This window comes from Pipra filicauda, unplaced genomic scaffold, assembly GCF_003945595.2.
Source record: "Pipra filicauda isolate LSUMZ 115617 unplaced genomic scaffold, ASM394559v2 scaffold14_size4853619_pilon, whole genome shotgun sequence".
Lineage (NCBI taxonomy): Eukaryota > Metazoa > Chordata > Aves > Passeriformes > Pipridae > Pipra > Pipra filicauda.
In genome coordinates, this window is record NW_024103985.1 from 4,297,702 (window position 1) to 4,323,088 (window position 25,387).

The following is a 25,387-nucleotide window of genomic DNA, read 5'->3' on the forward strand; positions in this document are numbered from 1 at the left end:
GTCCTCAGTGTCCTCCTGCACAGGGCTGGATGATGTCTGCTGGGCTTTGCCTCACTCCTGCACAGGGCTGGATGATGTCTGCTGGGCTTTGCCTCACTCCTGCACAGGGCTGGATGAGCTTTGCCTCACTCCTGCACAGGGCTGGATGATGTCTGCTGGGCTTTGCCTCACTCCTGCACAGGGCTGGATGATGTCTGCTGGGCTTTGCCTCACTCCTGCACAGGGCTGGATGATGTCTGCTGGGCTTTGCCTCACTCCTGCACAGGGCTGGATGATGTCTGCAGGGCTTTGCCTCACTCCTGCACAGGGATGGATGATGTCTGCAGGGCTTTGCCTCACTCCTGCACAGGGCTGGATGATGTCTGCAGGGCTTTGCCTCACTCTCAAGTTTAAGAGCAGCTCCTGCCAACAGCAGTGACCGGGGGCTGACGTCCCTTCCAGGACGGAACACTTTCTGCTGCCTGCAGACAGAGGCAGTCCCAGCTATTTCAGACCACCCTGACTTTTCCTGGAGGCCAGAGGGTTTTGGAGTTTTTGCCACTTTTTCTGTGGCAATCTGGTCTGACAGCTGTCTCCTGGAGCTGGAGCAGCAGGTCCATCCGCTCCCACCAGCCCGACGTGGCTGAGCTGTGCTTCCACCAGAGAATGGAGCTGTGGGCATCTGAACCAGCAAAACACACAGACAGAGATGGAACTAATGGCGTGATTTCATAAAACACTGCTGTGTCCCCAAACAGCTGAAATATGTAGGGACCAAATGCTAAATTTGCCTCAACAGAGTATTATCAAAGCCCTAGTTTAGTGCTGAAATCTCCTGAAGAACACAGTCTGCCTCCTGAAATGAGGCACGAAGGAGCTTGGGAATCTTAGGGGAAAGGAGAGAGGGGAAAGTCATTTGTAGTGTTACTGCCAGAGAAAATGTGCCAGGTTTACAAAGCACAGAATGCTTGTGGGAGGTTTACTTCACTAGTTTATTAAGCTATTTATTTATTAATCTAGGTACTTGACTTTAGGAACTTCAGTAAAAAAGATCCTCTGCAATGTTCTCATATGTCTGCCACTTTCTTTAACACCCGATGGGACCTGTAGCTATTTTAATAGCTAGACCACTTTTGCCAGACATTGTATTCTTCATAACCTCAAAGAGCTGAATTGAAGTGAATTTACAGGCTCTACCTTTTAAACAAACACAGTGTAAAAGCAGCGACAGAACCAAGAACCAGAGACTGAGAAAAAGCAAACAGCTTTTCCTGTCATCATCTTTCCTAGAGCAGCAGCTGACACAGCCAGGTCTCAAACAGAGGGCAGAGAGGCAAAGGAAAGTCCACAGGTCTTCTTTCGCTGAAACAGGCTCATTTTTTAAACACATATGAAGAGGAGAAAATGGCTGTCTGCCTCCTGAAAGTTAGATCTTCCAAATAATCTTTAGACAAATAATCTTTATGACTACAATTCACTATGACTTATACAACTGACTCAACCACCTGCAGTTCAAGCTACAGCACATGTGCTAACATTTTGTCATGATGACGTTGCTGTGGGGGTGTCACGGAACTGAAGAGCACCCACAACCCCCCACCCTCGTGGCCTACAGCAAACGTGTCACCTGGGTCGTGCCTCCAGCCAAGGGCAGGTTGCCATGGCCAAGCACCCCTGGGGCAGTACGTACCTCTGTGCTCCCACTGCTTGCACCTCCGTGATTTCCACAGTGTTCACAAAGGACACAGCCTTCGGGCCTCCGTAGGAGGGTGACCTGGGCATCCCTGTGGGGGACGACGGGACCTGGTGGCCCGGGGATTTGTAGGAGCCATTGCTCACCCTGCCCTGCAGCGCCTGATGGGACTGCACGTTATTATTGGCTAAATCAGCTTGCAGAGAGGTTGTGGAAGTCCTTGGTGCTCTTGTCATTGCACTTGAGAGTGAAGACACTGAGGACTGCAGTATAGGGTTCCTTGTGCTAAAGCTGGTGGCGGCCATCAGATTGTCCCTGGACCCGTATCTCATGGCCATGCCGCGCGGGTCCTCGGACAGCGTGCTGACCTGCTGCAGGCTGTAGGAGCTGGGGGTGTCATAGACACCCGAGTCTGCAAACACCGAGTCGGGGTGCGAGTGGAGGAGCTTCTCCCTCTCTTCCATCTCCTTCCTTTCCTGGATGGATGCCATAATTGTCTTGGAAAGGTTGTCGTAGCGCACCGGGGAGGGGTCTCGCTGGTGCGGAGCCGGAGCCCCCAGCACGGGGCTGAAGCTCTGGGGGGGCTGGCGCTGCAGGTCACTGCCCCGCAGGTGGCACATTTTGGCTGACAGATACGGGGAGTGGTACCCAACAGAGCTCACTGCAGAGTGGGCCATGCACTTCCTCCCCGAGGGGGACATGGGGTTCAGCAAACTGTCATAGGAAAGGCTCCCGTTTCTGTTGGACAGGGAATTGGGAGAAAAGATGCTTTTGTAAGGGGTGGAAGCCGCCCCTTCAGACTTTATGGGATGAAGGGGCACTTTGTCTGTCCCTCTCCTGCCAGCAGATTTCAGGCTCAGGGATCGTGAGTTGATGGCAAAGGAATCTATCTGCAGTGGGGAAGACTGATAGGTCTTGTGGAGGGAGCTCTTCCTGTAGCTGGGGATGTCCAGGCTGGGTTCGGACTGGTAATCAAGGCTCCTGCCATCCTCTTCTATCAAAGCCCCTTGGCTGTGTCCCTCCTGCAGGGTGATCTAAAACAGAGGTGAAGAGGAGAAACAGAAGCCAGTGTCACGTCAGTACAGGCTTGCTCTGCACAGGGAGTGCAGGGGAAGGAAAGAGCTGGAGGTCTTCTCTCAGATCCCAGCTATGACACAGGTTCATTACAAGGAGTCTCCTCAGTCCTGTTTAGCACCTGGATTAGCACCTTAGAAGCAAGGAGGAGCTATTCATACTAAGTGCTAAATAATATTGACAGTAATAGATAAGCTAATACATGGACACTGAAAACACTGAATGTGAGACCTAAACTGAGACTCAAGTCTCAGTCAAGGTAAATCAGATTGTAATCTGATAATACTGCCCTTGGAAAAACCGCTGCACTTAGAGTTTTCTACAAATAGCTCTTGAGTTGAGGGATGTCTGGTTTTGTGTGCTGAGCCAGAAATACGTTCTGCTTCATTTCAACACACTGGGGACCAGAACACTCTTATCCACTTTACTCTGTGCTATGAATATTCAGTAATTCTGAATTTCTGGTCATAGGTCTTCAAAATTAGGCACATAAGTTTAATTAAAGCAGAGAGGCTCCTTCCTACCATTTAGACAACAAAATGAAGCAATTTTCTCTTTTTTATTGCCTGTGCAGGAGAAAGTGGCCACATCAGAGAAGGAATCAGAGGCCATAATTTATTTATGCAATGAAAACAGATAGGACTTCACTTTGTTTTACTCTGTGAAAATTGCTTACAGTTCTGTTCACTTAAAATGCCATTCTGTGCTAAGCAAATAATTTTTGCTGTTATTTTTGAAGAAGAGTTTACCATAATGCACAATAAATTGGCTACACTGGTTCTGCAAACAGGAATTATTATCAGTCACATATTTAATCACAAATGCAGTCAACACAGGTTATTCTTTATCTAGTTTCTTTCAAAGGAAAGCTATAAAGAAAAAGCTAAATTATAAAAATCTCTTTTCTTGTGAAGCTTTTAAAGGTTTTTTTCTTTGAGTTAGAAGATAGAGAAATATGCAAAACAGCTCACTCTCTTCCAGAGCATGGTGCTAAATTTGGCCTTCTCTGGAAAAAGGAGACCAAGTGGCAGCCTGTAGAGGAGGATGAGAGAGCAAGGACGTGATTTATTTGTGCTACTTATTCTTCTGTCCCGATCCCTGTTTCCTACCAGCTTTCACTGCTCAAAAGCAGAATCACAGTGACAGGTGAAGAAGTGCCACAGAACAGACACCAGGGCATCCCTCACCTCATCCTTCCCTCTGTGCCCTGCTCAGGCTTGGCAGACAAAGGCATGCCCTCCCATCAGCTTGCCAAGTGAACTCCACTTCAGGATATTCCCGCTTGACTACCAGACAGTTGTGACTGCTACAAAATTGAACAAGTCCCCAGAGCTGGTTGTATTCACACCAGTCAGCCCACAGCAACAACACTGTTGTAGGTCAGGATTGAAACAGCAACTCAGAGTGAAGGTGCTGGGCCCTGCTATCACTTCCCAGCACTGCCCAGGCTCCTGGCCTAACCAGATCCTCTCCTGGATCTATATTGCATCTCTGGCTCTGGGCTGAATGAATAAAACAAGCCTGCCTTCCTTGGCTCTCTGACTTTTGGCATTATGACTCAGAATGTCGTGGCTTACACAGCTCAAAATTGCTAGATGATGCCTGTAAATAGAATATTTTCAATTGGATGTCAAGCCATTTTTCATGTAATAAAGTGAAAATGATAGGATATTAAACTTTTAGGATGCAGAAACACACTGTTGTTTTTGAGTTCCCTTTCACAAGCCAATCTTTTCTGCACTAAGTGGACAAGTCCAGAGAATAAGATTTACCATTCCTGCAGTAAGACTAAAACTTGAACATGGTGGTAGCTGGAATTCCACCATCTATCACCATCTTTCTTTTCAAAATGGGAAGCATTCACAAAAAGCTTTCCTCACCATTTAAGGAACATTCTTCTCACTACAGTGTTGCTGCAGACAATTATATTTCTCTACCATATCTTCCTCTCCTTACTTATTCAAAGCACTCCTCCCTATCACCCCTTCTTGTTATTCCAGGGGTGACACTGGAGGGGTCGATGAAATTAATGGTAAGAAAACTGCACTGTGTGTGGTGTGTGTGTTTTAAGGGCATCTCCACTGGTGGGTGAAGACTTGGATATGTAGTGCAAATATACAAGTTAGACCAGTGATTTTCAAACTCCTGTTCTCAGGTCCTGGGAGCCAAGGAATATTTTCAATAAATCCATGAGAAAATATGCTCCAAAACTCCTAAAAAAGGAGAAAACTGTCGAAAATCCAGAGCATAGCTCTCTCATTCTTTGGGCCTCAGTTTTTTTTGTAGGAGAAAATGATGCCAAGTGTTAGGAAGGCGGTTTTTTTCCATATAACCCAACTGTGTTGAAAAGGTACTAAGGAAGGTCAAATATGAGGAGTCTTCCACTAATTTTAACTAAAATATCTCTTGCGATGTTTTAAAAGTTCTTTCTGTTTTGCAAGCTGCCATCTTAAGGAATCCATGAGCATAGTGACTGCTGGCTGAGGGGTCTGATCCAGAGGAGTGCTCAGCATGCCCAGCTCCTCTGAGGGGAATGTGGGGTGGCACCTGTGTCAGGAGAAGCCAGTGGGAGGTGACACTTGTCAGCATCTCAGGATCAGGCCCAGACACTGGCCCAGCAGCAGGACAGGCGTGTCACGCTCGGTAGAGGAGAGCTGTGACATCAGCCCTGTGTTCATGGGGAGCACAGTGACAATAATGCAGCGTCACACAACAGTGCCACGGGTCCTGATTAAAACTCTGACACTCTGACACTCACTGGGGCCCGGCAGGAGTTCATCCCCAGCTCCACACTGCCCTGGCTGGGAGCAGCCACTGCCAGGCTCACTCACCTGCTCGGCCGTGGCGTGGTAGTGAACTTTGGGGTTGTTGCTGAAAGCGGGTCGGTACTTGTACATGGCAGGGGTGGGGGGGCTGATGAGTTTGGGTGAAAGGCCACCTTCTGCAAAAGAAAAAAAAAAAGGACTTTCTGTTAGAATGGGTGTGCACAGAAAGCTACCATCCATCATTCCTCCCTATCCATGGTCCTCCACAAACAGATCTGCTCCGGGAAGAACAAAACTCGCAGTACTTTTATGCAGAATTCCACAAAAATCAAGGAGCCCCTGTGGAAGTAACAGCACATTGCTGCCAGAACAGCAAGGTAATGGGAAGAAGAAACAAGGTATAGTATGTTAAGTGGGGTGACATATTTTGGTGAGTAGTAATTTAGCCTAATTCGAAATACTAGATCTTAGGGCTGAAATCAGCTACTGGATTTATCTGAAAAAAAAAAAAAAAAGGTTTTTCTAATAGCATCAAGGTGTTAAGTAAAACTGATAGAAATATCCAACCTAGGTTTGAATTAACCACTTCGAGCTGACTTTTCTCTCCCTTTCCTGCTGTAAATTTCCCTAGCTTGGAACTCCTATAAATAGAAAAAAACCCTTCACCCAGGTCCCGTTAATGTTTTGAAAGAATACCATAGGCTTTTTAAAGAGGCTGAAATATTTTCTTATTAATAAAAATAAAACACTGATCATGCAACTGTACCTTCACTGGCACCCAGCTGCCCTTTTAGCTCTGAGTACTTGCTTGGATCTCCTTTGGGTGGGAGAGGTGGTTGGCCCTCCATACTTTTATCCTCCAGACCTTCCAGGCTAATTTTAGACTGAAAATGATTAAAAAAAAAAAATCAATCATTGCATGAAACTTGGTTAAACAACAGCATGTGTCAGAGTGCTGGATGTATCACAGAACAAGAACTACCCATACCTGTAATGACAAGCAGGATTTAGCATCCACTGCAGACAAGGACATGTCAAATCAGCACTGTCATAACAAGCCAGTATAATTTTAACTGCACTATGCTGGTCTACTTGGCATGCTAAATACCATTATCATCACACTAGTTCATATGTGGTAGAAGATAATGGTGTTTTCTAGCATTTTTCAGCAGCTTTCCAGGTAGCTCTCAGCAAGCAACTTTCCAAAGACCGTAAGAAGTAACTATCCACAATAATCTTGCAAGTTGGCTTCTTTTGAATCCACTGCTTTCTACAGGACTAAACAAATCCTTCTCTCTATTTCATGCCAGAAGAAAGTGAAGAAAGAAGAGGAGATAAGAGAACTCAGCTTTCACTGGACCACAAGTGTTCCTGCAGCCTGGAAGCTCAGAACATTCTTTGAAACAGAAAAGCTGACCTGATGGTACAGGGTTTCATTAAAATTAATTTGAACATCAAGAGATGACAACTCTTGGGACAGAAAACAACCACTGCAAAGAACAGCCACCTCTGCCAAGAGAAACCCAGAGGCTTTCCATTCTAGAGCTGCCTGTTACCGACTGCTCCTGGATCAAGAGCTGCTGCTGCTGAACCTGGGTTACCTTCAGAGGATGAAGTGTATGACAAGACTCAACCTCTGTCACCTTCTCCAAGAAATGCATCATCATCTCAAAGAGATTTGTCAATGACAGACTCATTCCCATATCCCTTGATAAGCCCTGCCCTTCCAAAGCAGCTCCTGAAGGCTGCCTCACCTTGCTCCGGTTGAGGTTGGCTTGGATCCCATTGTCACTGATCTTCACTGTGATCTGTCGCTCAGATAAATCAGGTCTGAGGAAAGGAGGCTTCACACTCACAGCTTGCTTCTTCTTGGGCTCCACTACGTACCTGATTCATTGGGCAACAGTCATCATTAAAATAAACAATAATCTAAGAAGGAGGCTTAGAGACAAGCAAATCTTCCTGCTTCCAGGTTATGATTTAAGAATGTGTCAGAATCTAGGTAAGCAACCTCCATTTATTTCAACAGATGTGATAACTGAACAGCAGTAAAAAGATCAATGGGGCTTTTTTAGTGAGCAAAAGGAGAGGATGCAGTAAAAAGCACAATTTTTAAAGCACTGGTGGACAAGAGCATGAAGAGAGCAAGAGAGGCCTATCACCAACAGAAGTGACTGACCAGATCTCACCCAGTGAACATGAACCAGCTGCCCTGCAATGGGAGTCCAGGACTGGGGGAATAAGACCCAGCATGTGGGGAGTTACCATGGAGAAGATGATGTGCTGCCAGTTCTAACTTACCACGTGGTGACTTGTTTCTGAGGCATGTTTAGTGTTCAAATAAATGGAGGTAACAGAGGCAGACAGGTCTGTAGGAAGCAAGAAATCTAAAGGGAAATGGCTGACTTCAGATCTCTAATTTCTTCCCATTGGAACAGAATTCTGTAAGTGAAAGTGGCCAGTGGCTGTACAATGCTTAAACATCAAGACACACACCAACTTTCTCTGGGTTTTGTAGCGAACAGGACATTCTAGTAGTGATGGCTCAGTGATTTCAATATGCAGGACAATGTGAACAGGTCTTCACCAAACACTAAAGTCCTGCTTGCTACAATTCTGTGAATAGCCACAATGATGGTACTTACACCCCTCTCTTAATAGGAGTGCCTCACAATTTCTAATATCTGGCTCTTCTAATGTATCTTGACCTGATTTTCATGTTTTGATAAGTTTGAGAAGCAGCTACTTCAGTGTCTTTACATTAACACATGTAGCAATCCTTTAGGACTTACCTGTTGCATAATAAAGGGGGGGGAAAAAGGCAGATAACAGTGTCAGGGTCTGGAACTGCTCAATACCCTGAAAAGGCTCAAATAAGTCTTGTAGTAAGATTATTAACACGTTTGCAGGCTGGACAGCCCAGCACCTAGGATATTTATAGTCCATCTGATCGCCTGCATTAAGATCCTGATTTCAAAATGTGACACGATAAATCCATTTCCCCAAAAATAGAAAGCCATTAATAAAATCCCAAGTTCCGTGATGTAGACCTCACTGATGATCTGTTTTATGATAATGAAAGTGCCAGTGAGATTGAAAACCACAGAAGACTTAAATTAGATTTAAGTCTTAAGGAGAAAGGCTGATTTTAGCTTCCTTCCTTTTCTCCAGCAGACCGGACCTTGACTGCACAGTGTAAGAAGTCATGTGGGGAATATGACAACATATGGAAACCTCCCTTGTTACTGATATGGACAAACAAGTTATTGAAGACAAAGGTATCAGCTCCTGACATAATTTGACATGCTCATTCCAAATAAGTATTTCTGGGATAAGGGTTGTGAATTACACGAAGAAAGCTTGGACAGGTCACAGCCATGCAAGAGGGAAGAGCCACCACAGAGCTCTGCCTTCGGGACTGTTTCGCTTTACTTTTCTCTTATTTCATCAATGATCTTTGGCTTGTGAGCCCAACCAAGCACATTTTCTTCCTCTGTCCCAACAACTGCTCTGCCTCCCTCACTCCCAGTTGCCAGTGTTTCTCCTACCTGGGAGCCAAGGGGCTGCAGAGCACGTGTTCCACGTTCCCACAGCATCCTCGGGTGAAAGGATTCACTCCCCCGCGGAATTTACCTGTCACCTGGAAACACAGTCAGGACAGTGCTCAAACCTCTGCTTATATCAAAGTCATCATCCAACCCTCAGCAAGCCAAGAACAAGTCTGCCTTGCTCTGACCCTTCTGTCCTTCCCAAACAGATCATGTTACTTTGAATGCTGCACTTCCTCTCTCCAGCTCTAACACATCACCTCCGTCAGCTAATTCAGCCAGGAGGCACTCAAATGAAGATCCTTCCCAAAAGGACAGTGTGCTCAATGTGACTGGGTTTCAAAGTGCATATGTTCACTTCTCCATGCTGCTCCTGCCTGGATTTGTGCCTGCTCTCAGCCAAACAGCCCGTTTTGGCTCCTTTCATTCCCGTCACTTCCACTCCTCTGCCTTGGCAAGTCCTCTCCAAACCAACAGGAATGTCAAATCCACGTTTGTAATGCTGGATGAGAGCAATGTTTCCTCTCTCTCAGATCCCCTCCCTAGCAGCAATCAGTACAAATCACTGCTTTATGCAGGAGGGTGCCAGAACTCCCCGGTGATTACAATGTTTGCTTGGAAATGAGCACGTTTAATAAAAGCCACGCCTCGTTAGACGGGAGGGATCCATCCAAGGCTCCACAAGCATTATAAAGAGTTTGTACTCTACAGAGAGATACTTGAAAGTAATCATATGGGGACAGATCCCAACAAAGCCAGGGAGATTAATAGTGGTTGCCTCTAAAAGCATTACTGTTGCTGTTTGCATGTAAGGCTTTTTAATCAGCTCGTAGTTCTGATGGAGCAACAAGTTTACAGAGTACCAGAAATACTTTAATTACTTTCACATGAAATAACACAATTAAGTCACTTTCACAATTAAGTGACTTTGCAATATATTCTGCTGGCATTGTTGATATAACATAAAACTCTTGAAAAGGCCAAGAGAGATATGTTGAAAGTTCTGAGAGTTGGAAGAGAACCTGATGACTAAAACGTGGGCCTGGGCTCTTTGGCACATCTGCATTCAATCCTAGGCTTAAGCTGAATTGTGCCAGATGCTGGCAAAGCATTTTATCTCTCTGTGCTCATTTTCTCAAACACAATAAAAATAAAATTTCTCTAACTCACAGATTACAGTACTAATTATATCAATTTGGTTTCTAAAGTAGTTTGAAATCCACTGATAGAAAGCAGTCTCAGAAGGAAGGATATTTATTTACTCTATTCAGAAACTAAAAATACCAGGATATAAGCAGATGTTGGACTATGGGTTATTTTGATTCCATAAAAGAATTTCGGAGGCATTCAGAAAGCTCACAAACATCTAAACTCAGCCACTATGCACATTTAAATCACAGTCTGCCTACTATGAATGCTCAGAAGAAACTCTGGAATGAACAAATACCAAAAATTTGCACAAAAACCCAAAAATGTCTGTACCACTGGCCTATAAAATGTACTGGGAAAAGAGGACAAGTGAAACAGAGCATATTGCAACTGGAAAGCTGACAACAAATAACTACCAGTGCAAGAAAAGAGAATCAACACTGGCTGTAGGAAAAAAGTGAATATTTTAGAACAGTGGCAAATCCAGGAGCAGATCTCATATCCATCACTCCTGGTCTGGTGCTCTAATTACTTAGATATACTTCCTTTGAAAGGGACCTGAAGGCTGGGAACATCCATCTTTCAGTTACAGATAGCCACTACATATGACTAAACAGAAATTAAGACCAGATCATATTTAATTTTCAGAATGGCATGGGAAGATAAATTAAATCTCAAGTGGTTTGGTAGCTCGGGAAACCAATCCAAGCTAGGATACATTTTCTAACAGTTGTTTCAATCAAGTTAAATGAGAAATTCTCAACCTTCCCAAATGTTACTGCAGCCACAAAGACAAGAAGTTAAATTTTAGGTTTTTTGAAGTTAAATTTTTCCTTCTTCCTCAGCCTAAAATTTTCATCTCTGCACAAAGACAAGCCTAAGGCAAACCACGATGTGGGCCAGGAGTCCAAAACGCCCTGAGTTTCATGCTACTATCGTAAGCACTATCAAGCCTAATACTTGGCCAAAATCAATTTTAAAATGAAGAGCAGATGATTCTGAGCAGGACAGAGAGAAGCATTTGGAGATGACAGCTATGGAAGCCTGCTTTGTTCAAAGGCCATGTCAGGCAACCGTTCAGGATGACTTCAGACTCTTTGCTTATGTAAACCTCCCCCACTATTGTGGATAAGAGTTTTTATTGTCTCTGGTGGGACAGGACACAATGCCATCTCAGTTTACAGGGCCTGGCCTCAGACAGATGTCTCCAGTGGCAGCCCTGCAGCTCCACAGGCAGGAAGCCAGCAGCCCCCAGGACTGCCAGGACAGCTCAGGATGAGCTGCAGAGCACCCATGGCTGCAAGGGCAGCAAAAACACATCTGAAAAAGAAACAAACCACAAGGGAAAGGAAGTATGATGGGGCACAAAAGGTGAAAAAAGCCCCGATGTGAGGGGTGCTTTGGAGCTGGAGCTGTGGCAGGGTAAGGCGCCAGAATGCACACAGTTACTGAGCCTGAGGAACGTGGCTGGAAGGGCTGTGTGAGCTGGCTGGCAGTGCCTGCCCCAGGGCAAAGGGTGCCCTCAGGAACAGCCAGGACCTGCCACTGACCCCAGACTAGATCTGTCACCCACATCGAGCCATCCATGTGCACATGTGGGTCTGGATCACCCCCACAGGGGCTGTGCATCATGGACACTGCAGGACCTGCAGGGGAACTCAGGTTTTACAGCCTGTTTGGCACAAGATGCCGTGTTGGCACTTGGTTTGGAGAAGCAAAACAAGTTGGGCACAATCGCGCCGAGTGTGTGTGTGCTCATACACAGGACAACAAGAGAGAGACAAAGAGCTAACTCAGACCTTATTATGTGCAGTGTGGGCTTGCTGGGGGAGTTCAAAATATCAGGAGACAGGGCAAAGGCATGATTTAATCTTTTCCTTTCTTTCTTTCACTCAGTCTCATGGATTGTTCAGTCTGACTCATAAAGTTTGAACTTCTGGGGTGGATGGTATTCACCACATAAAACCTATTTCAAGGCCATGAGTGGATTCTAAATGATAAATAAGCCTGGGATGATTCTCTGTGGCTAGAAAGGGGAAATCTTTGCCTGTAGTGCATTAAAAAAAAAAATATCTGAAAATAAAAAAAAATTGGCAATCTTCCTAGATCTTCACAAAAGCTCCAGTAAGAGTGTTACTGCTAAGATTTGGATCATTTTTTTTGCTTTACCCAAGCTGACTTGCTGACTTTCCTTCCCAACTCCACAGCTCAGCCACAAACACAGAGAAGGGGTTGCTTCTTACCTGTTCATTCGTTGTGCGCCCTCGGGCCACCAGAACTATGTGGAAGCCAGTGAGACCAATGACTGGGATAAAGAACAACCCAGCCACACACATGACAGCCATCCTGCATCCAAGAGTTAAAGAAACTGGGATGACTGAGGGCAAAAGAGGCTGTGAAAGACAGAGAGAGGAAAAGGAGAGAACGAATATTGGAAACAAGGAGAGTGTCAGAGTCACAGAATGGGGTGGGTTGGAAGGGACCTTAAAGATCATCTCATTCCACCCCCTGCCATGGGCAGGGACACCTCCCACTATCCCAGGTTGCTCCAAGTCCTGTCCAACCTGGCCTTGGACACTCCCAGGGATGGAGCAGCCACAGCTTCTCTGGGCAACCTGTGCCAGGGCCTCACCACCCTCATAGTGAAGAATTTCTTCCTCATATCTAATCTATGCCTGCTCTCCCTTGTCTTGTCACTCCAGGCCCTTAACCAAAGTCCCTCCCCAGCTCTCCTGTAGCCCTTTTAAGCAAGGGTAACTAAACTTTATCTCAAGGTTAAGTCCATCTGCTCCTAGTCTGGGTCCTTACCCTTGAGTTGGTAAAAAGTACTACTGTGAACTCATTGAGTCTGGCTCTGACCATCCTGTAAGGAATGTTCTGCACTGCTCCAGTAAGAGCAGTGACACCCCTCAGAGCACTACACCAGCAGGCAGGGGCTGCTCCCAGAGCAAACTCTGCTCTAGAATACAGTGATGGAGTTTTAAACACAGTAAACAGCACCCAGCAGCTCTGAGTCACACCTGACTGTGAGTAAAATTCAGGGAGGCAGCATATCCTTCTGCATGACAAAGACTGAGACAGACAAAAGGTCAGCCACAGTTTCTGGGGTAAAGGATGTGAACACAGCGCGATGAGGACAGAGGGAAACCTGCACTGGGCATTTCCAGGAGAGGAGCACAGGGGGATCAGGAGAGGCCCCAGCAGCTCCAGGAGGACAAATCCTCAGAGTCTTTCTTTCCCATTTTCCTCAGTCACCGGGAGTCTTGGAAGAGCAGAAAGAAGGATACGTGATGGTGGTGTGGGCTGCTCCCAGCTTTTCCATGTGGTTCAGCACGAAGATGAGCCCGAAGGTGAACACTCCAACCATGTGTGTACTTAAGGACAGCAAGAAGAGAAAAAAATAGCGGTAGTTCCTCCGTCCTATGCAATTGTTGACCCATGGGCAGTGATGGTCAAAGTCCTTGTAAAGAAAGGGAGACACAGGGAAAAATATCCAAACAGTGAAAGAAAATACATTGTCTTAGAGATGAATCTAAACCACTGTCATGTAAAATTACATCAGACTAGTTCTGCAGCTTTACAAAATGCTTGACTATCTTTGTAAGACTCTTTTTAGGACCAAGTTGTTTCACTGTCTATGGATGGAGAGGTACTTGAGTGTTTATGGGGTTTGAAGAGAGGATATATTAAAAAAAGACAGTCTATTTATCTGCTAGCAGCAGAAGCCCTAATTTTTTATCATCCTTAGCACGAGTCAATTACAATGAAGTTATTATAACCTAGAATGGTTTCAAGATGCAATACTGCTGCAGAATTCCCTGCCCCACATTTCAGTATTTAGATATCACTGAATTAATCCACTCTAAACAATGGACATGACCAAATATACTTTTTTACCAAGCAGATCCACAAAGAAAAGCAACAGCTGGATCAGACACAGGCAAAGTTCTGCACATGTTCATTTACAGTTATGAACCCAAACCTGACTACTTGTCTCAGACAAAAGACCAAATGCCTTTTAACAGGAGATTTAATAATGAGGGCAAGCCAGAGACACCTTTCAGGGGCCTTTACAGAGTTCTGTAAGCATGTAAATCCACTGTCTTCAATGGGATTATTCTTGACGTGAGGACAAGATCAGGTGCAAGAAATAACCCCTTCTTACCTCTGTGTTCTGCAGAACAGACATTACACTCTCCCTGCATCAAGCAAGAGAACTGTTTATTTGCTTTGTGGTAATGCTGTTTTTAAACACTGCTCAATGATGGTTTGATATTTCTAAGTTTTGCACAATGTATTTGCCAAAAATTTACAAAATACAAGAATATGGATTAGAGCTTTCTCAAAGCACATTAAAAAATGGCAGGGGCAATTTAATAAAGATCATTTCAGGCTGTATCTGAAATGCTGACACAACATCTGTCTGCTAAGCAAATCTGGTTGTATGCAGCCCAAAATACCTATGGAGTATGAAACTATAAGTACCCACTGCAAACATTTCAGTAAAGAAAACAAAAATCTGACTACTTCTGTCAGAGATCCATTTTTGGCTCCCTCTGGTAACAGCAGGCTTTAGGCTTTAACTGTTTTTATTGCTGCAAGTGTTGTCTGCTTTTGTTGTTTGTGCATTTTTATCAAATTAGTTCAAAAGTTTTATATTTGGGAAAAGAATTTTTATTGTACATTCTAGGCTGAAACTGAAAACACAAGAATTACAACCCTGAGTGGGTTCCATGGGAACATCAGCAGAGAGGCTCCCACTGCCATCTCAGTGCTGGCCTAAAATAGACAGGTGAGTGGAAAATAAGCATCACAAGAATCAATAAAACATGCTGTTTAAGACCATGATTTATTGATTCAGAAGTCATTAATGCTTTTTGCCTATATTCCTCCACAGCAGTCATAATTAAATTACAAGCAGAGCTTCTTACTTGTGCCCCAGAATAGCAGGGAATGTTCAACTGACCTGACTATCAATAGAATTTCTGGAGGGCTACCCAGAGTCACCTTGCCTTCTGCTATTTTGGATTCTCTCCCCTGTTCATTGCTGCTGCAGAACTGACTCCATGGAGGCTTTATGGCAGCATGAAACTTAAGTGTTTATACCACTGAGTTTTGAGTAATCTTTTCCTCAGAAAACTTCATTTGTTGCAAATGAATTTTTATGCCGAGCCACTGGGGAAGGCGGAAGGAAGAAATTCCACGGGACAACTGAGAATTTACCATCATCTAAACAATCCTCAGGATCAAGAATTAGTGAGAGCATTTCTGTTTTAAAACCAGGAATACATGATTCAAGTTTTCTACAAAAAAATCCAGCTCTATTCAACAATTCACAGCAGCCTAAACAAATTGTGTGTCACCACTTATGAATAGCTGTGGCTATTCCCCTCTACCCGGGGACCTTGGCAGCCCTTCCTCTCAGGCTTCTGAAATCCCACATCCTTCCAAAGCCTTCCAGAACAGGACAGCCTTGTCCTATTTATCGATGGTTCCCAGGCACAGCACTGCTTCCAGATAATTATAACTTAGATATATATTGCCCTGAAGGAGAAAACGACTGACACAAGATAAATCCAGGCAGCCTTTCTCTCACATGTAACTGTGCTGCTTTCTTTGGGACTATTCCCTTGCTTATGGCAAAGAGGATTAGGACAAAGGTAGTGTGTACAGCATTCCAGCTGACTCGGGGATTTTTTCCTTCTCTGATTAGCAATTCCTTTCATTTTAATGGCACAGCTGAATATATTTTAGACATATTAAAGATTTCATCTTTCTATTAAAAAAAAAAATAGACCTTGCAGCAGAAATGATCCTTAAGAAGTGAAATTTTTAGCTCAGCAATAAAAAGTGTCCCCTGGCAATACACTGCAGTGAGTACAGGGCTCTGCACTTACATGTTTGGGAGATTCTGTAGCCCAGAAGCACATTTACTGTCAGGGGTTCTTTTTTAAAAATCCCTGTGACTCACCCAGACCTTAAGGGTATCGAGAATCAGGAAAGTCCCATAATTCAGAGCAACCAACATTAGAAACATGAATGAGTTCATAGTCTGAGCTGGGGTGCTGAAACAATGGGCTCCTTCCAGTGACTGGAGAACCACTCCCTGAATCCCAAGTTTGGTTTTCCTAAAGCTCACACACTGTTCTTGCTTCTCTGTTTGTCCACTAATGCAGTCACCAGTTTGCTCCCAGTTAAATGATGAGCCCTAAGCTCACACAGACAAGTTACAACGGTTCACCCTGAATTTCCTGCTCTCCTGAACCCTGCCTCTGAACTGACTCTCCCATTCACCCCTTGCTTTACATTCACAATCCCACGGCTACTTCAAGGAAGACACAGCCAGCATTATAAATGTTCATTCTGATTAGCCCTGGTGACAAAGCTGCCATCGAGCTGTGTATGTAGCACACACAGCTGAGGGCTGTGCTTCAAAGGGCACCACCTAGGAGGAGTCCAGCAACAAGGTTACAGCTGTGAAGCTCCAAGAACTGGGCTGCTGGGGGAAGCCCCCAGCTGCACGCCCAGTGCCCGGTGTTACCTCGACGCAGTTGTCGCAGACGCTGCAGTGGGAGCAGCGCGGGGGGCGGTAGAAGTGGCAGGTCGCGCACCACTTCATCCGAACTTGGATCCCTTTGATCTCCACGTTCTTGTAGAGCGGAGCTCGGAAGTCGTCATCTTTGTCCTCATCTTCATCTGCTGCTCAAGGCAAAACTAAAAGTTAGTGGAAATAAAAGGGAGCAAAGGGAAAAGAGCTCATCCTGTCTGTACCCTGGATGCAGGGGCACTGCCCGGGCTCCGTGGCTTGTCAGAGCAATCCCAGAGTGGGGAGTGATGGGCTGTCAGAACCCCCCAGTGAGCAGGGCTCATGTGGGCACCCCCCCAGGGGGCTGTGCAGCCTGACCACCAGTATCTGGGCAGAGAGAGGGGTCTGAGTCCTACCTTAGCCAGCATTTACAACCTGAATGAGTAAGATGAGGTGCAGCACAGACTCAAGGAGGGGGCAGAAACCACCCCAGCCCTGGCTGTGAGAAGTTCTGCTGCATCCATTTGGGATTAGTTCAATGCCAGCCTACGTGCTAGCTCATCAGCACATAATGGGAAACAAATTACAGAGGCATATATTAGAAGAATGTTGTGCTAGCTCAAACCCCCAAAATCAACCCAGATGACCCTCAATCATCCCAAAGACCTGTTGTTCCAGGGAGTGTGAGGCCACAGTGGGATAGCCACGTGCCCATGCATCAGTGCTTACTCCTGTACAGCATGGCCTGTGCTCACCTCCACACTGCCCACCTGGAACACTCGTGCTTCAGGAACAGTAAGGAACTGGGAAGATCCCACCTCTCTCAAAGGCAGCACAGTTTACTGATCTGAGCACAGCAGTGGCACTCAGGAAGTCCTGTATTTTAATTTTCTCCCCCTGTGGCCCTGAGCTACTCGTTTAGCCTCTCTTTGCCATTAGTAAGATGAGGATGACATTATCACAGTCACCTCATTAGGGACAATGCAGAGGGCACATGGTTTATCATCTCAGCCAAGCACTGCCCTGTTTAAGAAAAGAGTCCATTTAAAAATAAATGCACAAAATAAAAGATTGTCTGTAATAGACAATTATTGGGAAGAAGATAAAAAATATGAGAATGATGTTCATGAAAGTTCATCTTTTATTTTAGATTCCTGTGATCTTTATTTGTTTCCTCTTGACAGAGAAAATCTAAGAAGCTCACTTCTATTTAACACCTGGTTAAACATTATAGTGCAGCTGGCATTGGTTGACTGGCTCCAAATTAGGTGGAATTTGATAATATTGTCCCAGCGGGGCATCAATTACTGTCACTCACTTCTATATTAAATCTTCTCTAGATGTGTTATCATGATCCAATTTCCATTGACTTCAGAGGGAATTTCTCCCTTCACTTAGACGAGCTTGGGATCTGGCTCAGCTACAGTATTTATCTTGCAGGAGTATTCTCTGGATTAACGTTTGTGTGTGGAAGCAGAGTGCTGTACTGGCACCATTCCCTATAATTTTCCTTCATAACTAGGCAGTGGGACTCAGAGAGAGCTAGACTCTAAATCCCTGAGGCACTTCTATAAATACAGTCTGTAGGTTCTTCAATACCATTATAAACCTACCCATACTGTGTAATACATGTGGGCAGATGAAAACAAGACATTGGAACAGTCAAACCATTTAAGCTCTTTGTAAAAAACCTGACTATGCAGACAAAAAGTCTGTACATTCCATATACCTGTGTGCATTTAAACACGTTGCTCTCGCAGGATTCACACACGGTTCAAGAGTTTGTGTAAAACAGATTCACATCAAAAATACTGAAAGCCACTTTGTAGTGGGTATAATTAGCCAGCACTGAACACTGCCAGTCTCAACCTAGACTGTAAATCAGATTTGTCAGGGCAGCCCCAATTTCAGTCACTTCACACTTCCTTTCCTTCTCGTTCATTTTGGTGTATTTGGAGCAATTCACTCACAGAGCCAGTCCTGATTCACACCAGAAACATTCAGAGAGCCACCAAATTAAAAATATCCAAAAATGAGTAATGGCTCTTGGAGTTTGAATGAGGCCCTCTTCAACAGGCTGGGTCACCACAGCCCAAGTTCTATCATTTCCCCCCACAGCCAAGTTCTATCTGCAGAGAACCTGCAAGCTCATATGACACAGCCAGAAATGGGCTTATTTCCAGTTTTCAGGGACCTGAGCAGAAGAATACACTGACAGAGGAATGTATCTTACTACACAGATTCTCATACTTGGATCCACTGACACAGAGCAGACAAAGCTCATGTTTTTATAACATACCTTAGGATTTGTGGTGGCTTCCTTAAAGGAACCCTGTGATTTCATTAGAATCTCAGCTTTTGTATTGCCCACTTGTTGTGTTGGTTTTGAAGTAAATTCCTAACTATTAGAAATGTGCTAAGAAGTTTGAAAACCAACAAGACTAAACCTAATTTCAAAACCAGAAAGCAAACAGACGGATTGTATATTCATTTTGAATCACTCCTACAACCCCTGAACTCCTGGCACTGGCAGCCCTGCGGGTGGCAGGGGGTGGTGATAAGCTTTCTTCACATGCACACTTGTGATCTGAAATAACATCTTCTCCTCTTCCTTCCCAGCACTAGTATTTATAGTCTTTTCCATCTTTTCCCTTATCAGTTTGCTTCCTTCACACATCTAAACTCCTACTCCATCACTTTCTTCCAGGAAGAATGCACCCCCTTCCTCGTCCTTTCCCCAGTCCCCTTGTTTCCAGCACCTTCCACACAAAGCACAGGCACAGCACAGAGATAAAAAGGCCAAGGCCACAAGGGAAGAGAAAGAGCCACAAGAGTGGTGAGCTCCAGGAGTTCCTTCTCTTCCTGCTTTGCTCCCTTGTGTGAAGGCAGGTGGAAGGGAGGGAAGGTGATGAGGGAGTTTCTACTTGATCTCCCTGGGTGTTTCTTCTTTAAACACAAAGCCCAAAATGAAGAACCTGTTTGCAAAAGGGAGCTGGAGAAGTGCAAAGGAAGGTCTGAACTGCCAAGACCCCCAGCCCTGCTCACTCCCAGGGCAGGGGGATGTCTGGCTGCAGGCTCTGCTCAGAGGGAACTGCCCTGCACACAGATGCTGCATTCTCAGCCAGAGATCTTCAGAACTGAACATCTTTATTTAATCTTTCCTCCTACCAAAGGCAAAGAGCACTGATGCCTTTAATAACCTCACATCCCACACAGGTTTAATTAACACCTGCTATCCCTGCTGAGAGGAAGAAACTAAAAAGTCCAGGAAACTCCTTAAAAGCTCTGTGTGCTTGAGTTCTCTTCAAACTCACTAGCATTTGTACCTTGAAGTACCTATACACTGAATACCTTGATCTTGCACAAGTGACTGAATCTTGCCTTTGCCTGAGTTTGCCTTTACATACAATTATTTGCTTAACTGGAGTGCTGCAACACTTAATCAGGAGTTCAGAAGCTTCAGCTGAAAGGAATGGCAGACAGATGCTTATCATTAGACTCGGCTACCTGGTGAAACCTGGCACTTGCTATTCAGGGAAGCCAGCAGGACAAGTACCTCGTTCTTGTCAGGTAGTAATTCAAAATAGATATTGAATTCAGTGAATAGAGGTGAAAAAGCACAGCTTGCAGATAGCACAGACCCATTGGTTTATAGAGACTGCCTAGAGCAGTCTCTGCTGCAAACTGCATGAGAATAATTATTGGAAGATAGATAAAATGAGGTGATAATTCTCTCATTAGGATGTGTTAAAGGAGATAGCTGCACTGTGGCTCCCACTACAAAAGCCAAGCGATCTTTATCCTATTTAATCAGCTGTGAATCAGTACTAATTTAAGCAGGAATATATTTCTAAATGTATGCATTTTTAGACACTCTAAGGCAAGCCTTAATCATTATCTTTTTAGTGCTCAGTGCTTTTGCATTTCTTTTAAGGTATCCTGGAAAATCTGCTTTGATTAAAGTTTAGCCTCTCCCCTCTGCCATGCTCTGCTACCTATTGTGAAGACAGTGACTTAAATCCAATGTGCCAGCATGACACAGGGGATAGCAATCAAAATCACATCCCTCAGGAGAGCTACTCAAGGAGAACCATCCGAAGCAACCCTGTGCCCCCGACTGCCAGTCTGAGCAAGTGCAAGGCCAACTGACACCTCTGAGCTCAGAAGAGAGTTGGAGGGTACCCAGCACTTCACTGCCATCCCACCTCTACTGCCAGCTGAGAATAACAGAATAAGAAAGAATATAAGAAAAACAAAGGGGGATTAGTTAGCAACTAGTGTGTTTGGATACCTGGCTCCTCCCTTGGCTTGGATTTTCAAACCCACCCCCTCACACACGCACCAGTCCCATTCTCTGTTACCTCGGGGGAATACTCCAGGGTCCATGAAAGTTGCCATGCTGAAGTTTGCCAGTACAAACAAGAACACGAGCCCATTGTATACTGGGATGGCTGGGGAGATGGCTTTTGTCAACCAGGGGCACCTGTGGAGAAGAAAAGTTTTGGGTCAGGGCTCTTTCAGCTGTACCACGGAGTTCTGCCCGCTCACCACCATCTCCCCTCAGGCCTCCCCACAGCCATGCAGCAAGGCTGGGTCTGCAAGGGAACAGAAATTTCCACAGAGCCACTTCCAGTGATCACTGCAACACCCTCTGTAAAGCTGCTTTGTTCCAGAGCACAGAAAGCTGTGAACCATTGTTCACAGGGCTCACAGGCCTTTCCCCCTATTGCCTCATTTGCAACCTGGCTACTCAGAGTTTTGCTACTCTGTGTAAAGCTTCATCCCATTGTTGCATTTCTGTCACCTTCCCTACAGCCTTGTTGCAGTTGGTGTTACTTTCAATTTTCACTGGGGTAAAGCAGAACAGGATTCAAATCACTGATCCCCAGAGCAGGGGCAAAGAGAATCACACTCCCTTCTCACTAAGCTTCCAGGACTGGTTTGCAACACTCAGAACCAGCGCTACAAAACCTCTCCTTGGGGGAAAGCTTTGTCAGACCAAGCAGGGGCTTTGCAGGTGTCAGCAGAATATAAAAATGTAATATCAAAATGAAAGTGGATGGCATCCCACAAATGAGCAATTTTCAGAAACACCAGAAAGACCTGTTGCTCACCTGGTGAGAACTGAGAGGAACTGAAGACAAAGGGTGAAGGAGGAAAAAATAGGAGACTTTGGGAAGAGTGTGGAGAAATGGCTGTCAGTTATAGGAAAATTGTTCTAACTGCAAAGAAAGAACACTTCCCAGCAGCAGAGAAGGGCAGGAGCGAGGCAGCAAAGAGCCTGCCTTGCAGGGAGCTTCTCCCAACAAAAAGCAGAGTTGCATTCACTCAGCCATTCACAGCCTCTCCAAACACCACACCAAAGCCACCGCTCTTGTCTGCAGGAGGAGGTTTGGTGTTACAGGGTTGCAGAAGGAAAAAATCTGATCAATCTCATGAATTTTGCAAATATAAATAAGGAATAACGTAGGACCAAGTATGTCTTTGAAAAAAGACCCCTGACTTTCTCCTCAGATTTCCACCTGCCTTGCCAGGCAGGGACTCCTCCAAAGCTGCCAAGCAGCCACTCAGCAGCAATGCCTTGCTGCCATTAGCACAAATCCTACCCTGGCCCACGTCTTCTGGATGGTATTTTGCCTGAATTACATCCACAGTTGAACCTGGTTGTCTGCCAGGCTGAGGGCTGCGGAAAGAAGGAAAAAACAACAGACAAGCAGCCTTCTTCCAGATCTAATTCTCACTGGGCCTGCTACTGAGAGGCTGTTCTGAACAGCTGAGAATGGCGTTGTTGACCTTGAAGGGACACTGTTAAACATGCTCTTGTGGCCACTAATAGAAGGGCACCACACTTTCTTCTCCCATTTCTTGGTGAGCAGTAAGGGAAAAGACTGTTTTGTGCTCCCTTCCTCTTTGTAGCTGGGCTTTTAACACTGCTGCAAACTGCCTTCAAAAGGACCTTTCCCTGTGTGTGCTTCAATCAGCTCCACCTGCAGTGAGGAAAAGATGGACAAGTCCTACTCAGGGTGAATGAACTGTAAAGCCAAGAGTAAGAAACCTCTGTGGCCAGGGCCAAACCTCCAGGCTGACTAGGGCAGAAGGACAAACCAAATCAGCTGAAGACAGCTTGACACCACCAGGTACCCTAAGACCCTTCCATGCCCCAGAGGTGGAACTTCAACAAGCAGCGAGTCCTGCTGACCTGAGTCCTGCTGACCTGAGTCCTGCTGACCTGAGTCCTGCTGACCTGCTGCCACGCTCAGTTTGCCTCAGAGCAGCTGCCAGTGACTGCAAACCAAAGCAAGGCAGAAGTTCCTCCCTTGGCAGGGAATGTGCTGCAGTGACCTTGCCAGGCACTGTCACTAACAACAGTTTCTGCCACATCCTTCGGAGGAAAGCAAAATAAATCCTTAAGTAAGCGGTTATAGAATCAATTCTACTCAGGGAAGGGTTCTTCCCTCTAAATTATAGTAAAATTAGATTCAGTAATGGGCATGACTGACTTAATTTCTTCCCTTGAAGAAGCTGCCTACACAGAGAAAGATGATGAAGTTCCCCATTGCTTGTCAAGCATGGAGGAGAGATTTCCTTGGCAGTAGAGTCACATAAGTTGGCAAACTAAAGGACAGGAAACCCTTTCTTACAGACAACTAGTTACTCTGAATGAGATTATAACGAGAGAGACTGTCTCAGATGATTAATGCAAGCATTTGTTAACATTCTCCTTTGTGATTTACTTTGTCATGTTCACAACAAATACATCAAAATATTAAGAAAAACTTTAGCCATAAGCTAAACTGAACAGCTCATTTAATGGCTGAACAGCGTATCTGAAAAGACTTCATGGAACTTGAAATACAGGACAGAGTGAGTCACTGTACATACTAGCCACAAGGTCAGCTCACAATCCTTCCATCTCTTCTTCCCAGAATCTTTATGCAGCATCACAGACTACATAAAATTAGATGGAACAAAAGGGGCCTCATTTGTGAACTAGGCTGGCCAATAAAAACAGATGTGGAGATCAAGTCCTGGCTTGTAACTGTAAAAAGGTCTGAAAAAGAAAATAAAACTGATACTAGGATTCACAAAAATGATGCATCCTCTCCACTAATGCACACACAGTTTTAGGCAAAATAACAGAAACTCTAATCCAAGGCTAGCAGGTTGTTTTATCACTAATCCATTATGTAAATCTGGATTCTGCCCCTCTGCCTCAAGAAAGAATCTGCAGAAATGTTTGAGTGGGACCTGTAGTGAGTTTCTTTTTACTTTGTGCATATCCCTTCTCCAGGAGATCTTCCAGCAGCAATTATGCCTATCCATGGGACAAATCCAGCTGAACTTTTCATTTGCTTTTTCCTAACAGAACTTGCTGTGAATTCAGATAAACAACACATAGGATCCAAAGCTTTTTTTGGTTGGTGAACCCAAAACAGTTATTTTATATATATGTGTGTGTCTCCTACTCCAAGTTAGTTTGGATCCTTCACTTGAACCAGAAGACCTGAAGGGTAATGTTGCTACTGTTCAGGTACAAGCCATGCTACATCAGGAACTGCTCAGCAGAGGAACTTCCCTTGGCTTTGTTTACCTTGGAAACTCAGGGCCAGCACAGAGCAATCCCAGAGATAATTAGGGATCTCAAATTCTTCTCAAGGAAGTACACAATTACACAGGCAGCATCTCCCTCATAATTATACTTCTCTTACATAGAGCGACTCTGTTCATAAGTCAGAGGAGAGTAATTCAGGGTGACAGATTTAATCTCATTTATCCTATTTGCTCCTGAAACCCTATCCTAATAAAACAGAAAGTTAAAAAGATTAACAAATAGGATCACACAACTTGCTGGGTGTCAGAGAGACTTAGCATGATCAGCTGCCTTCCTCTGCTAAATTAAACAACAAATAATCCTTTCTGCTCTTTTGCTTGGTGCTTTGTAGCAAGACATGTTTGTGTCTTGTAATTATAGTTCACCTATAATTAAGTAACTGAATAGGACAGTTCCCTTGAATCCTGCTCTAAATTAAGATTGGTGTTTTTCATTAAAACCGTACACATGCTTAGAGAGGCAGCAGGCCACAGAGGATGGAGTCTGGGATTTCAACAACCAGGTTTTAGTCTTGGCTCTGACATGGGCTTGCAGAGGAACCAAAATCCATCTGCTTCCTTCCCCAGCCCAGTTACACATTTTGCAAATGAGACCAAACTACTGCCCCTTGCCTTTCTTGAAGCTGCTTGTGCAGTGCCCAGAGAAGATGTGGGAACCTCAAGACTACAGATGGGCATCCAAGCTTTGGATACTTATCCACACCTAATAAGAAGCCCCCAAGGATTGTCTAATTGGCTGCTCAGCTCACACATCCTCCCCTCACCTCAAACAGATGACAGATGTGCAACAAAACAATTCATTTCTGCACAAATCACAAGGCATGGGGTTATAACATGGAAAAGAAAGCATCTCTTAATTCAACTTCTTCCATTATTACAGTGGTAAAACAGTAAAGTGAAATAATTGCTTCAGTGCATGCAAGGAGAAGCAGCTCAGTGAAGTACAGACTAATTAGATAAGAGGGGTCAACAAGCAAACATAATTTGACTAAGCAAGAGTACTGATTTCCCTGGAAACTTTAGGACAATGTCCATAAGTCTG

The 25,387-nt window shown here is 44.8% G+C and overlaps 1 protein-coding gene across 1 annotated transcript in view; it reads right to left on the reverse strand.

The window, feature by feature from the left end:
• ZDHHC8 (zinc finger DHHC-type palmitoyltransferase 8) overlaps window positions 1-25,387 on the reverse strand; it is a 108,084-nt gene that overhangs the window by 7,025 nt on the left and 75,672 nt on the right. The window contains exons 2-10 of the mRNA XM_027733088.2: window positions 21,096-21,217; window positions 16,750-16,907; window positions 13,496-13,668; window positions 12,452-12,554; window positions 9,060-9,151; window positions 7,266-7,398; window positions 6,278-6,395; window positions 5,578-5,687; window positions 1,670-2,706 (exon numbers count right to left, since the gene is read on the reverse strand). Coding sequence (XP_027588889.1) covers window positions 1,670-2,706; window positions 5,578-5,687; window positions 6,278-6,395; window positions 7,266-7,398; window positions 9,060-9,151; window positions 12,452-12,554; window positions 13,496-13,668; window positions 16,750-16,907; window positions 21,096-21,217 — 2,046 coding nt within the window. The remainder of the gene's footprint in view (window positions 1-1,669; window positions 2,707-5,577; window positions 5,688-6,277; window positions 6,396-7,265; window positions 7,399-9,059; window positions 9,152-12,451; window positions 12,555-13,495; window positions 13,669-16,749; window positions 16,908-21,095; window positions 21,218-25,387) is intronic.